Source organism: Vitis riparia, chromosome 7 (assembly GCF_004353265.1).
Source record: "Vitis riparia cultivar Riparia Gloire de Montpellier isolate 1030 chromosome 7, EGFV_Vit.rip_1.0, whole genome shotgun sequence".
In the NCBI taxonomy this organism is placed as follows: Eukaryota; Viridiplantae; Streptophyta; class Magnoliopsida; order Vitales; family Vitaceae; genus Vitis; species Vitis riparia.
The window spans coordinates 24,733,677-24,747,183 of NC_048437.1; the positions used below are offsets into that span (position 1 = coordinate 24,733,677).

Here is a 13,507-nt window from a genome sequence, read left to right on the forward strand (position 1 = left end):
TATTTAACATAATCACAAACTTGGTGATGTTAAGGAGGCATTTGTAGACCAAAGTATGTATCAAAAGCTAGTTGAAAAGCTGATTTACTTATCCAATATAGACCAGATATAGCTAATGTTGTGAGTGTCACAAGTCAATTTATGCATTTAACCAAAGAAAGTCATCTTGAAGTAGTCTACAAAATTCTTCTATATTTGAAATTCATTCCTAGAAAGGGAATTCTATTTAAAAGGAGTATGGAGTTGATTTTGGAAATGTATACTAATACAGACTAGGTGGGGTCAAATGTAGATTGAAGGTCAGCATTAGGATATTGTATTGTAAATCAAAGGTCAACTCAGTTACTTGGAGAATTAAGAAGCAAGGAGTTATGGTTAAATTGAGTGTAGAGACAAAGTTCAAGGGTCATGTCATAGGGAATATGTGAGCTTCTTTAGTTGAAGACTGATCTTGATGATTTTAAAGTAAAATGGGAAGGCACAATAAAGTTGTATTGTGACAACAACTCAGCTATTAATATTGCATACAATCTTGTCAGACATGATCGTACAAAGCATGTGAAAGTTGACATATACTTTATCAAAGAGAAGTTGTATAATGGTCTGATTTGCACTCCCTATGTTTTAATGGAAGGACAATTAATAGATATCTTGACAAAAGGACTTCCAAGTCAAACATTCCATATTATCATGAGTAAGATGGGAAATGGATGATCTATTCACTAGCTTAAGAGGGAGTGTTGACTAATCAGTTAAGAATCCCTCTATGTATGGCCTTTGTTGTTGATAATGCTTTTCCTACTATTTGCAATGGAACAAGTTTCGATTGGATTAATAGGGAAGTCAAAGGCTGATAGTAAACAGATTTTCAAATTTAGGAAATTACTTTTTTTTTTCCGTATTTTCCATGTAATTTTGATTCCTTGATTTGTTTTGATTTCTTGATTTTAGGGTAGATATTTTAGAAATTTAATTCCTTTTTCCTTTTTTCTATTGTGTATAGATACCTATAAAATTGTTCAGACTCCTTATTTGAAAGACAGATGCATATTCAATTTCACATCCTTTTATGCAGTGAGAGTTCTATTGCTTTTCTTTTCTTCTTCTTCTTTTCCTCTAAAAGGTTGTAATATTATATCCGATGGATACTTAAAATGTAAATTTGTGAAGAAACTATGATGAAGATACTTAAAATGCAATACTATGCCACATTTGAATAGCCATATAATACAAGGTAGTGGACTCAATTCTACTGAACAAAACTGTAAGCACAAGTTATCCAACAACTTTGTAAGCAAATAGACATGAAAAATGTAAACAGAGGTACTCCCATCAGCATTACCTTCAATTTTTCCACCTCTGCAGATAGATTATTAATCTTGTCAGTATCTTCAACAAGAGAGAGGGTTTCTTTGATAATAGGAGGTGCTTCTTCAAATGACCTCTCAGCAGCCTCACATTCCTTGACAAGCAATGCATTTGTTAGATCAACTTCATTCCGCATAGCTCGTAAGGATTGTTGCAACTTTGTTATTTCCTGTTCATTTGCTTCTTCCAGTTCAGCCTGTACACATGATTTTAAACTTCTTTAGAAGCTAAACATATCAAGCAGCTTAGGTTTATTAATGATATCTTCTTCAAACTCAACACCACTATCAGTATCACCATCAAGCTATTGTAAATATAATGTATTAGACAACCACATTACATTTTGTAGTGTACTTCATTTTATTAGTCCTTGTATTCTTATCTACACAAGATTCATGTACACGTGCATGCACTCTCATAAAAAAATCATCAAAAACATTTTTTTCCTTGCTATATAATTACCAAACATTTAAAAAATACACAAAATTAGAGTTACAAAACATGTTTAATAATTATAAAAATCAAAAACATAATTGAAAATTATGTTTTCTATTTTTAAACACAGTAAGAACAAAAAGTATCTAAACAGCACCCAAATAAATAAATTTAGAAAACGCTAAAATAGAGATCTCATACAATACTAACAAAAATTTAAAATCTTTGGTCTTATTTTGAACTTTAATTATAAATTTTAACTTACTTTTTCTCTGTTAGTTGTTGAGCCCTCTTAACAGTGTTTAATATTTACTATTTTATAAATTTTTCAGTTATTTCTTGCAACTAAATGGCCAGTAAGCAAGGTAAGATAGAAAGCCTGCAGTAAAGCCCTTAGACTTATTGATTACAACCATAGATGATAGGAACATGATGAAACAAATCATTGACATTTTAGATCTATACTCAACCTGCTTAAATTTGTTTTATTTTGTTGGACCCAATAATCCAAAAATAAACTGATTGTGTTCTTTTCATTTTTCTATTTCCGGCTGAATGTTGAACCTAATGGACATGTCCGAGATGATTTCCTTCAAATTTTTTGGTTAGTGCTTCTCTTTTGATGCCAATGTGGCAAGATGCAATTGGTTAGAATAACTTTCTTGAGTAGAACTAATTCAATAAATAGGCTATGGCATCATGCACATGATATCAATCTTCTCCGACTGTTTTTTTCTTCCATATTCTGTAGGTCCATTTCATACCTATGTTTGTCTACATTTTACTTTCAGGTTAGACTTTGGGTGGGGGTAGGGAAATGACTTAGAAACTAGATCAAACTACTCAAAAAAAGGAAGTGTAAAATTGAAATGAGATGATTAAGGGTATAAGCTAATTAGAAATGGTTAAGTTATAATGGCAAAACAGAATGGTAAAATTGGAAATGAGAAGTGAATATTTCCTAAAACTGCAGGATGAGAAGAAACAACATTCCTCATATTTAGTTAGAATTATGATATATTACCCTCAAACGTCTTTCCAACTGCAAACTTCTTGTGAGCTCCTCCACTTGTTTTTCAAGCTTAGCTTTGGCTTCCTGGAGTGCACCTGTTTCTTTAGCAGCCTGAAGAAATTGCAAATGCAGATTAGAACATGTAATTAGCAAATGGAAATGAGAGTATAACAAGCTACAGAGGTTCAGCAGGAACTGTATATTATCACGATATTTTCATTTCTTCTGGTACAAATAATGCATGACTTGTCAAAATTAAAATTGGAAAAGTTGATTTAGTACATCATTTCAAATTGCTTACTGGACACAATGCATATGGATTTGTATATCTATATTACTAAAGCAAAGTATTTAGGGGCCAGTTCAAATGTTTTCACCAAACCTGAGCCCTAAATACAATAAAATACACTTAACAGTAAAGATAAATGTGTGAAAGAGACGGTAACTCGATCTAGCAGTGTCAACAGGAGAAATGGTTAAGGATTTTGATGTTTTGTAACAACTCCTCAAGTAAAAAAAATTAACTACTATAACTAGAGAGAGAGATGGTTATTGTAGTCAATAGGAGAGATGGCTAATGTGTGAAAGAGAAGGTAATTCAATCATACGTCAATAGAAGTGATGGTAATGGTTTGATGTTTTATAAGAACTCCTTTCAAGTAGCAATATTGACACCTATATCCAGAGAGAGAGAGAAAAAGAGATCTACACCTATACCCAGAGAGAGAAGGAGAAGGACTCATGGACTTTTGCCAATTAACCTGTGAAATAATAAAGACTGGACCTCTGACCTACCAAACTAGAACCACTGCAATAAAAATTTTAAAAATAAAATAACCACCTACCAAAGTTCTATCATTTTTAATATTTTTGAAATTACTGGATTTGTGGTTTATTTCTAGTTTCTTGGCTAGGCACTTAATAAATGGGTCAGGACACAGATTCATGTAGAGTTTAGTCCTCTTCAAAATACATGGCAGATTCAAGTTAGGGAAGTTTTTCACACAATATACCATGTTTAATCATGGCAGTTCTTGTCATCAATATTGTGCTAGAATGCTTTCCAATCCTCACCTTCCTTCAACTTAGTAATTAAATGATAAAATCTTGCAGCTTAGATAAGCACTCTCTAGAATTTCTGCAATCTAAGATTCACCAAGAATTTGAACAAGTATTAGGAATAGACAAGTTCAACTTAAACTTGAGGAAAGTGGTGGGTGAACCCAAGTGGCTGGAATTAGTGATTTGTTGAACTGGTTCTTCAAAAGATCGATAATATCAAATTAGCTAGTTACTTCAATTTGATAGCAAAAGAATACCGATACCCACAATGCTTAGTTGCCTCAGCTCTTTCCTGGCAATTCTCCCCCTCCATCCACATTGTGATATGATTGATGCTCTTTTGAGTTTCTTATAGTATGAAAAATCTCTATGACAGCACCAACGGGCCTGCAAGTATTATTTTCAAGTAAGCTTGTTCTTTCAGAATATAATAGACAAAGGCCAACATCCTTCAAGCAAAAAAACGGCTAGATAACAACCTGAATGATAATTGCTGCCTTGGTTTCCTTTCTATATCTGAATTCATCATGAGCAGCCATTGCTCGTAAACCTGTCTGCAAGACAAGTGCACAAGACATGAGTTTGGTGTAGACCTTTCTGGCCAGGTGTCTACGAAGATTCTTCTGAATTTTAATTGCAGCCCCCTCCTGCCTCATGTGTGCATATAACTTGCAAGCAACTTTTTCTACAAGTCATAAACAATGAAAACATGAAATTGTACATTATTATAAGAAGTAAACTATAAGAAGCTGATTGCAGCTTGAAGAGTGCCAGGATAACAAAACTACATACATGAGCTAACAATATAAAGCTGTCATCAAATCTTTCAAGTAAGCAAGGTCCTAATCTCAACATCAAGGGTACAGAAAAGGGGGAGACACCGACTGAGAAATAGACAATTTCCTGACTTCTAGTTTAGTTTGAAAAAGAGTAACATAAAATAGTACTAAAACATAGAAATGTTCAATAAAACTTTCAGAAGGGTCAATTTAAACAGCAAAGCATCATCCAAAATCAAATGACTAAAAATAAAATGTACACATGGTTAAAAAAGCATACACTGATGAACATATATATAAGCAAAAATAATACAGTACCACAAAAATATCTTACAAAACTAATTAAATTAAGCCTACTATATTAAAATACTTAAACTTAAATTCATGTATTTAAATTAAAATATATCCAATAATAATTCATTTCATATTGATGTTACTTTTTATGTACTTTTTCTTACCTGGCATCTCCCACAATCCCCTTACCACTTGAGCTAGGCCTCAAAGGCAATTCATGAAAAGCAATTATATCAAGTAATCACATCAAATTATTTACTAATTTATTACAGATTAATTAACATCAACAATGAAATCAGAGAAGATTAAAAGATTAGAATCTTGAAAAATGAGTGAGCGTGGAAGATGCATAGGAAATTTCCTACATGTAATTTGAGTCATTTGACTATGAAGTGAAGAATATGAGTGATTGAAATGATCAGAGCAGTGAGAAAACAACAAACACATTTCATTGCAATCTAGCCCTAAGTGTAGTTGTTTGCAATCAAGCTGTCAACTAAGATGTCATTAATATCTCCTTGATATTGTTAAAAAATGGTTTCTACAAGCCAAAAACCCTTCGATATCTCTATTTTCTAAATATTTTTCAATATTTTGATCGAGAAATGTAAAAAAAATGAAAGGTGTGACTTTTCTAGGTGTAGCTTGATATTAGAGACCATTAGTGAAATCTCTGCAATTTTATTGAGATTTTAGGCCATGCATCAGCTGAAAAATTGCAGAAAAAATGCCAAGGTACTTCCATAAACAGGCATAACTAGCAAGGACAAGTTTCATGTTTCAAACATTTTCTAATGGATTCACCTCTCCATAGAGATTGTGCATGAATAGTCGCCACCCGCAAAGCAACATACTGTTTACGAGCAATATGAGTTCTAGTCCGCCTTTGAATAATCTTAATTGCATTTCCCTGTACTTCTGCTCTTCGTGCATCTAACTCAGCCATCTGACCAGCTCTCAGGAAAACTTTTGTATTTCCAATCTGCAAAGCCATTTATAACTCCATTATGTAGATAAATTCATTTGCACATGCGAAATTGATCAAATATATAAACATTCTGGTATTTTTCCTTGAAATCTGCTTATAGGCTTTCTGTTAATATGGATAGACCTGTTGTGTTGCAGAATCAGATGGTGGAGCAGAGAATGCTTTGGAAACTGAAAATTATGTCCAAGAGAAAATGTTTGTATGGCTCCTGGTGAAACAAAAGATTTTATCAAATGATGGAAGAGTTGGGAGGGGGTGATCACTGTAGCACATTGCAGCAGCTGTGGAACTGCTGTGGAATCTGCCTAGCACATTGTAAGAGATTGGTCTAGGATAAAACAGGTACAATCAGTTTTAATTTTTCCTAATAAAATCAATCTTTGCCTCTCCTGTTCTATGGCGGACTGGGTGAATTGCAATTTGAGAGAGAGGATGAGAAATTTGGGAGTGGCTATTGAATGGAATGTTGTTTTCAGTGTGTTGCTGGCATGTTTGGGTTTGGAGAAGTAATCTCTTTCTTATTTCATTGAATTTTTCTCATGATCCTGTTGGAAGGATTAAAAATCAGGCCTAGGAGATGCATAAGGTGGTGTGTAAGGAGAGGAGATTTGCTAATCAAATTGGATCAGACTTAGAGGGATTTGTGAAGATTAATATTGATGGTTGCTCCAAAGCTAATCCTGTGGAGGCTGGAGCTGATGAAGTGTTTAGAAATGAGGAAGGGATTTGGATTATGGGTTTTTTCAATAAATTTGGGCATGTTTTTTAATGTAATTGCAGAATTTTGGGCTACCGTTTACGTTTGACACTGGCTTTGGAGCAAGGCTTCGGAATGATTGAGCTAGTGTCTGATTCCCATTTAAACTTGATATAGGGGAGATGTACAGGGCCCTCATCAGCATTTTGATTTGATAAATCTCCGTAAAATTTTTCTATGTAAAGATTGGCTTTTACCATGCGTGTTGAGAAGCTAATATTTGAGCAGATGTCATGACTCATGGCAAATATTAGATTTCAATATAGGGAAGGTTGTCATTGATAGGAATCCTCCAAAGAAGGTTGGGCTTTCTTTGTTTGCGAAGAGGCTGGATTGTGTAGAGGGAGGCATGCAAAGATGTGCTGTTTGTTGTCTGGGCCTTTCACCTTCCTTGTGTTAAATATATATATATATATATATATATATATATATATATATATATACATGCACACACACACATTCATGACAAATAAATACACACATAGAGCTATAACTATTTCAAGCATACATCAATAATAGTTTAGGAGTTCACTTGAAGTTAAATATATGTGCTGATGTCAAATAAATTTAAATAAGAGCATATAGTTTGTAAGAAAATCTATTAGGAAAATCAGTTTGTTAGGGTATTTACTTGTTATAAGCCGAATGGTTCAGATGCAATTTATTATGGTTCGGATAGGATTTATTCTCCTATTTTTTAGCTAGTTAGTTTTCCTAGAATAAAGGGTGGTCAGCTATAAAGACTGATTGTAATCATCTGTTAACATTTTTTTAAGAAAAATTAAAATTCAGAATTAAATTAAAGCAGTGTTTTTTATTGTTTCCTTCTGTGTGTTAGCTTTTATAGTTATAACTTATTTCAAGCATACATCAATAATGGATTAGGAGTTCACTTGAAGTTAAACATATGGGCGTACCACCAATTTCTGATTGGGATCAATGTTTAAGTATCTGGAGCAAATGAGTTTTCTGACACTACTAAGGTATTAACTTAAGGGTTAACAAAAAACGATTAGTCATAACAAGTATGGGCAATCCCAGTATTACCTGAAACCCGGTAAACCCCAACTTTTCCAGAATCTTTTGACATACAAACTTCTCTTCATGACTGCCCAGAAATGCAATAACTTCATAAATATGAAAATAACCATAAAAAATAAAAAACTGCAGAAACTGTAATTTTACGAAGCACCAAACTGTTGAACAAAAGACCAAAATCAGTATTCAGTTTAGAACATAAACTAATACTAACTTCTCTGTCAAAACCTCTGGAGAAAGAATACGAAACCGATTTACAAATTCAGAAAATGTCCTGTGAGTAGGATATCCAGCACAACTGATTCTAATTGCCTCTAGAACGCCCTATATGACAAGATCAAGCATTAAAAACACAATCATACTAATGATAATGGATAACACTACAACAAACAACTACAAATCATACTCACACCAGAACGTAGTTGTTGCATGACATTGGCATTCTCAAATATGGCAGGCTTTAAAAGAGTGTTGGGCTTCACACATCTAATGTAATGAGGTTGTGTGGAATTAAGTGTGTCCATTAAATGTTGTAGTTGTAGCTGCACCAGTTAGACCAAAACATCAGATCTCACCATGTTGCAGTAGCAATGGCATGAATTGATAGCATGACTAGATCACAAATTTTTCCAACAACTAATTTACTGAGGTAGACTCCAATAAAAATCTCAACAATTACCAAAATAACAGGTACCTTAAAATGAGAACCAATAGAGGAAAACTTCGAAGATTTCATTGTCTCCTCAGAAAGTAGAGGGAAAAGGCCTGCAACAAAACCACATTTGGAGGCACTTAACAAGTCCTGATGCTCAGGAACAACATAGTCTTTGTTTTTGTCTAGAAATTGATCAGACTGGTATTGAACCTGAAATAAAAATGTGCAAAATGAAGATGATTAGGTGTTGAGTGAAACAACCACCCACATCACATGAACTAATCCCAAAGTAAGAAGCATGAATTGACTCACTTCTCCTGCATAATGAGCGATGGTGAAATCTGTGCGAGCCAACTTTGGCTTGATAAAGCGTTTGTGAACTTTGAATGTCTGATAAAGCTTATTCGAAAATGTCTCATGGGTTGACTTTGGAAACATACTGGAAACACAGGAAGTTCGTATAATGAGCAGGCAAAAAAAGTCAGTTCACCTTTAAACCAAGAAGCATAAATCTGGCTGTTTACTTGATATTCTCTAGGACAATACTACTGAACCAAGAAGACGATCCTTCCAAGAAGGAAAAAATTACTACAGTAAAGGCAAAGAAATTCTATCATACCAAGCTTCATCAAGCAGGGCAATGATTCCTCCAGGTTTCTGCAAAATTGGTATGAATTAAAGATCCGTGCATGGAAGATAAATCAGGAGTCCATGTAGTAAAAGGTTAATAGCTTAACGGACAAATTGGTAATCACTGTATGATAAAAGAAAACCAGGATACATGAATTATGAGGCAATTGGATATTATAAGAATTATCACAGTTTGAAAAATGATGACCAAGTCTTAGGAGGCCAAGTCAGTGACCATATAGTCCTCTGGGCAATATTTCTTTCAAGGAATATGCAATCTCTCAACAAGGATGGTATAAGAGGCATTAGAAAACAAGGAGGATGTCTTCCAGCAGAAATAAAATATTGTCCCATGAAAGATTTAAATGATAAGAATTTTTTGAATGAAAGAAGCAAACTCAGTTAGTGAATGCAGAATAATAAGCAAATTGGAAACTTTTCTAAATTATATGCATCTTAAATGTAGTGTCTCAAAGGGTGTTTAGTACTGATCTGGAACAAAAGTACTGAGGGAAAAACCTGTTAAAGGATTCAAGGTTCATTTTAAATACATTCAACTTGAAACTCAACTAAACTTAAGGTACTACTGTTACAGTTGAAGGCTAAATTTTCCTATTTTCTACAATGGTTATCGCCTCTTTGTCCAAGAAGAACAAATGTGGGGGGGCCAGGGACTTGGGTGTGTGGACTGAACTTCTACAGTTATGTAAAAATATGCAAATAATGATTTATTCATATGCTATATATAGAAATAGAAATTTTGCATAGAGGAACAATAGAACGCATTGATAATGTCTTAAATCATCCTCCCATGAGAAAGAGGACAGCCTTTGCAGCCAAGTCATCTCCTCATGGAATTACAGGAGAATGCTAGAGTCAAATAAAGTTCTGTTTGATAGCCTTTTGATTTAGTAAGCAGTGCTAACCCCTGTGGCATTGATATGGGCAGATGTGCTCCCATCCTTTAAAGTAGGACCACCAAAAAAGAAAATAACCAAACTAAGCATATCAATAAAAAGGAAGACGGGGATAAACCTTTTCAATAAGATCCAAGACATCTTGATTATCAATAAATTCTATGTAGCTCCAGTCAATTCCCTCTTTTGAGTACTCCTCTTGCTCCATCTTAAATACATGCTGAATGACATCATCACAACAAAAATTAGAAGTTGCAAAAGTTGAATTGAAGCTGAAATAGCTAAATATGACTGAACATGGCACCTGGTTAAAATGTTGTTGCAGCTTCTCATTTGTGAAATTAATACAGAACTGTTCAAAACTGGGCAGCATGATATATTAAAAAATTAAATCACAATAATTGATGAACCTAATAAGTAGTTAAAATCATTATTAAAACTTACTCTCTAATTTATCAGTCATTACCTATTAGTTTTGAAGCTTTCAAAACCATAGATGTCAAGGACCCCAATCGTAGATTTTGAATTAGGATCTTGCCCAATTGAGAAATTAATCTTATTCACCAACCTGCATAGAAAAAAAATCATGCACCCTTAGCATCATTTCTGCACATTAGTTTAATGTATTAATTCTGGAGAATAGAAAACCATTTGAAATTTTGAATATATAATGAATCAAAGAAATACAACATTGACACAAAAGTTACAATCTTACCAGTCAAACAAGCGAGAATATATTGTCTTCGCTAAGCCATCCCTGCTAACTGCAGCACCAAGAGGATCAAGACTTCTCTTGATAACTTCTTCAGGGGTGACCATTACTCGCTTACATAGTGCATCTTCCAATGCATGAGGATCACACCTGAAATAAGGAAATAGTTACTAACATAGCAAAGAACGTAAGAAAATTGAAGATGGTAAACCATGAATATATCATCCAATCATACATGAGAAGTTCTGAAGTCATTTGAAGATGGAATTTAGCTTTGTCATCTTTCAAAACTGATGAATCAACTTCTTCCCCCTTAGCAAAATCAATATTACCAAGATGAAGAATTGCAGCCACAACTCTGAAAATAGCCTCCTGAGAGAGAGAGAGAGAGAACTTATTCAAAGTTGACTTTGTAAAGACATTGAGCATCTGCAGTCAACATATTTACATCCACAGCAAAGACTATACCTGTTCCTTTTCACTTATTCCAACAATATCCATAGCTCTTCTAGTAGCAAGATAATACTGGGCATCATTTACATCCAGAAGTTCATGGCAATTTGATTGATTAAGGTAGTGAAATGATTTAGGATTTCCCAACTTATATCTCTCGATTTCCTGACAAAATTTGACAACTGTTAAATAGAATATTGTTGCTAACAATTTATCCATTCCAAATCAAGTGGATGCAGTACAAAAGTAAATGATCAAGTTAAGATAACTACCTCTGGTGGTGCTGCACAAAGATGGTAAAAACAATGATAGTTGCGTTCAGGATCTGAAATTTGGCAAACACGAGATCTCTCAAGAAGATAAGTTCTAATGGCTGCCCCTGATATTCGCCCATGCTTATCAAATTGAATCACAACAAATTTACCAAAACGGCTGCGCCAATATGTTTATAAGAAACATCAATAAGGGCAGAACAGCAGTGAATTTCAGAAATGGCACCTATTTAATATATGTAAAAAGAAAATAGTTGGCTCATCTTGTCAAATCAATTTAACTATCAATAAAAATATCTATGACATCCATTTATGCAACCTTATTAGCAACTTAGAAGAATGACTACAACATCCAAATCATACTGTAGTCAAAGTTGTGTCCACCCACTGAAAATCTTCAATTGAACTCAAAAGCACAAGAAGATTGCAACAATTTAGAAATCCCAATAAATATTACCAGCTGTATTAGATTGAAGGCAGAAAGCAGTGTCTTCACAGATGCAAACAGACCACACATAAATGCAATGGCACATTACATGAAAATCTTCTTTGGAACTCAAAATAAAATTAGATGCCAATTTGATGATCAAGAAAACCATTAAATATTAGTAGCTATCTTACATGGAACTGGAAGCATGAATCATTATCTGGCAAAAGCTTTAAAAATCCAACATGTAAAGGTGCAATAGCTTACTAGAAGTGGAATAGGAATAAGCATAACCAATTATCTTATAGCATGATGAGAACAGCATCTCACCTTGAATTGTTATTTCTGACAGTTTTTGCATTGCCAAATGCTTCAAGAACCGGATTTGACTGCATATATCAATTAGAACAAAAGCTTCAGATAGATCCAACCTAGAAACTGAATGCAAATAATCTATGTTGAAAAGTGATGCAATAGTATAGATTTCATCACACTATCATTTAGGAGAGGCATAAGACACAAAAACCTGTTTCTGGTATTTAATTGATTTTAAGAAGATGAAGAGAGATTTAGGAAAACTAAATAACAACCTGGCAGCGATATTTGTTAAATGAGATAAAGATGGCAATCCAAAAATTTCCAATACCCCGAAGGTCACAAAATTTACCAAGTCCCACCAAAAAAGTTATATGATAGAGGAGTACTTCAGGAGCATATGGCTGAACCTACTTGGTTTTTCCTTCTTGAATCTGGAGAAATCGGAATATTGTATAACTTAAGGGTACTTTGGCAATTTAATATTGATAATTTATTGATTTCTATTCGTTTCTAGGATCAAAATGATTTTATTCAGTTATTGTAAAACTTTTCCCTGTTTAGTAGATTTTCCAAAATTTGCAAAGGAATAGAAGAACTTATAGGAAGTTTTTGTTTCTGTAAGTCACACTTGAATAAGCTTCTTATTTCGTTTTTTTTCCCAAATTTTAATCTTATTTAGAGTTCAATGAGTCTTTCTTCTGCAAAATTTTCTCATTTTTAAAGTTTCCATTTGTTTGGGTAAAGGAATTTGGTGGTCATACCTCTATATAGCAAAAAATTGTAGACAACTAACAACACTATGAATAACAATTCTCTGTAGGTTTTGGCATTTTATACTCTTTCAACAATGGAACTCCATTAATTTCTCCACCGGGTGAGATGCCTGAAGGCTTATCTATCTACCCTTTTTCTTTACTTTTGCTGTTGAGCACACTGTAAACACAAATCCAGCCACAGCCCCTCCCCCCCACCCAAAAAAAACCCTAATTTTAGTCCTAAAACCCTACCCTTTGATCACAAGCTCTCACCCTACGTTTAGCCTCACTGCCTTAACACTAAAACCCTCAGAGCCCCCCTGCCATCCAAAAATTCCAACAAAGAGAGAAATACCTCTCCTTCACCCTTGATTATCAAAAACCACAAAATAGATGCATCCTTTAATGGGACCGGGTTATGTCATTGGAGCTTTCAAAATGGAAGGTGCAGCTGCTGATTCTGATTCCAATCCCATGATCTATGACCACCCTCTTTTCCTTTTTATTCAGCCCATAAGAATCTTACGTCATAGCAAAAATCTTACCCTTTATTCTATCTATTAGCCTTAGTTCCACCTTGCCCTCCTTAAACCTTAAAAAATGAAGTTAGCCAATGGTTCTTAAATTGTAGGCAA

The 13,507-nt window shown here is 34.0% G+C and overlaps 1 protein-coding gene across 2 annotated transcripts in view; it reads right to left on the bottom strand.

Moving 5' to 3' along the window:
• LOC117919391 (myosin-11-like) overlaps nucleotides 1-13,507 on the bottom strand; it is a 50,903-nt gene that overhangs the window by 11,059 nt on the left and 26,337 nt on the right. For both annotated transcript variants that reach the window (XM_034836574.1, XM_034836576.1), the window contains exons 6-24: nucleotides 12,130-12,188; nucleotides 11,373-11,532; nucleotides 11,116-11,265; nucleotides 10,883-11,019; nucleotides 10,651-10,797; nucleotides 10,402-10,503; nucleotides 10,240-10,297; nucleotides 10,054-10,155; nucleotides 9,008-9,045; nucleotides 8,701-8,827; nucleotides 8,428-8,598; nucleotides 8,144-8,275; nucleotides 7,948-8,057; nucleotides 7,743-7,803; nucleotides 5,755-5,932; nucleotides 4,357-4,562; nucleotides 4,145-4,264; nucleotides 2,828-2,926; nucleotides 1,343-1,564 (exon numbers count right to left, since the gene is read on the bottom strand). In XM_034836574.1, coding sequence (XP_034692465.1) covers nucleotides 1,343-1,564; nucleotides 2,828-2,926; nucleotides 4,145-4,264; nucleotides 4,357-4,562; nucleotides 5,755-5,932; nucleotides 7,743-7,803; nucleotides 7,948-8,057; nucleotides 8,144-8,275; nucleotides 8,428-8,598; nucleotides 8,701-8,827; nucleotides 9,008-9,045; nucleotides 10,054-10,155; nucleotides 10,240-10,297; nucleotides 10,402-10,503; nucleotides 10,651-10,797; nucleotides 10,883-11,019; nucleotides 11,116-11,265; nucleotides 11,373-11,532; nucleotides 12,130-12,188 — 2,379 coding nt within the window. The remainder of the gene's footprint in view (nucleotides 1-1,342; nucleotides 1,565-2,827; nucleotides 2,927-4,144; nucleotides 4,265-4,356; nucleotides 4,563-5,754; nucleotides 5,933-7,742; nucleotides 7,804-7,947; nucleotides 8,058-8,143; nucleotides 8,276-8,427; nucleotides 8,599-8,700; nucleotides 8,828-9,007; nucleotides 9,046-10,053; nucleotides 10,156-10,239; nucleotides 10,298-10,401; nucleotides 10,504-10,650; nucleotides 10,798-10,882; nucleotides 11,020-11,115; nucleotides 11,266-11,372; nucleotides 11,533-12,129; nucleotides 12,189-13,507) is intronic.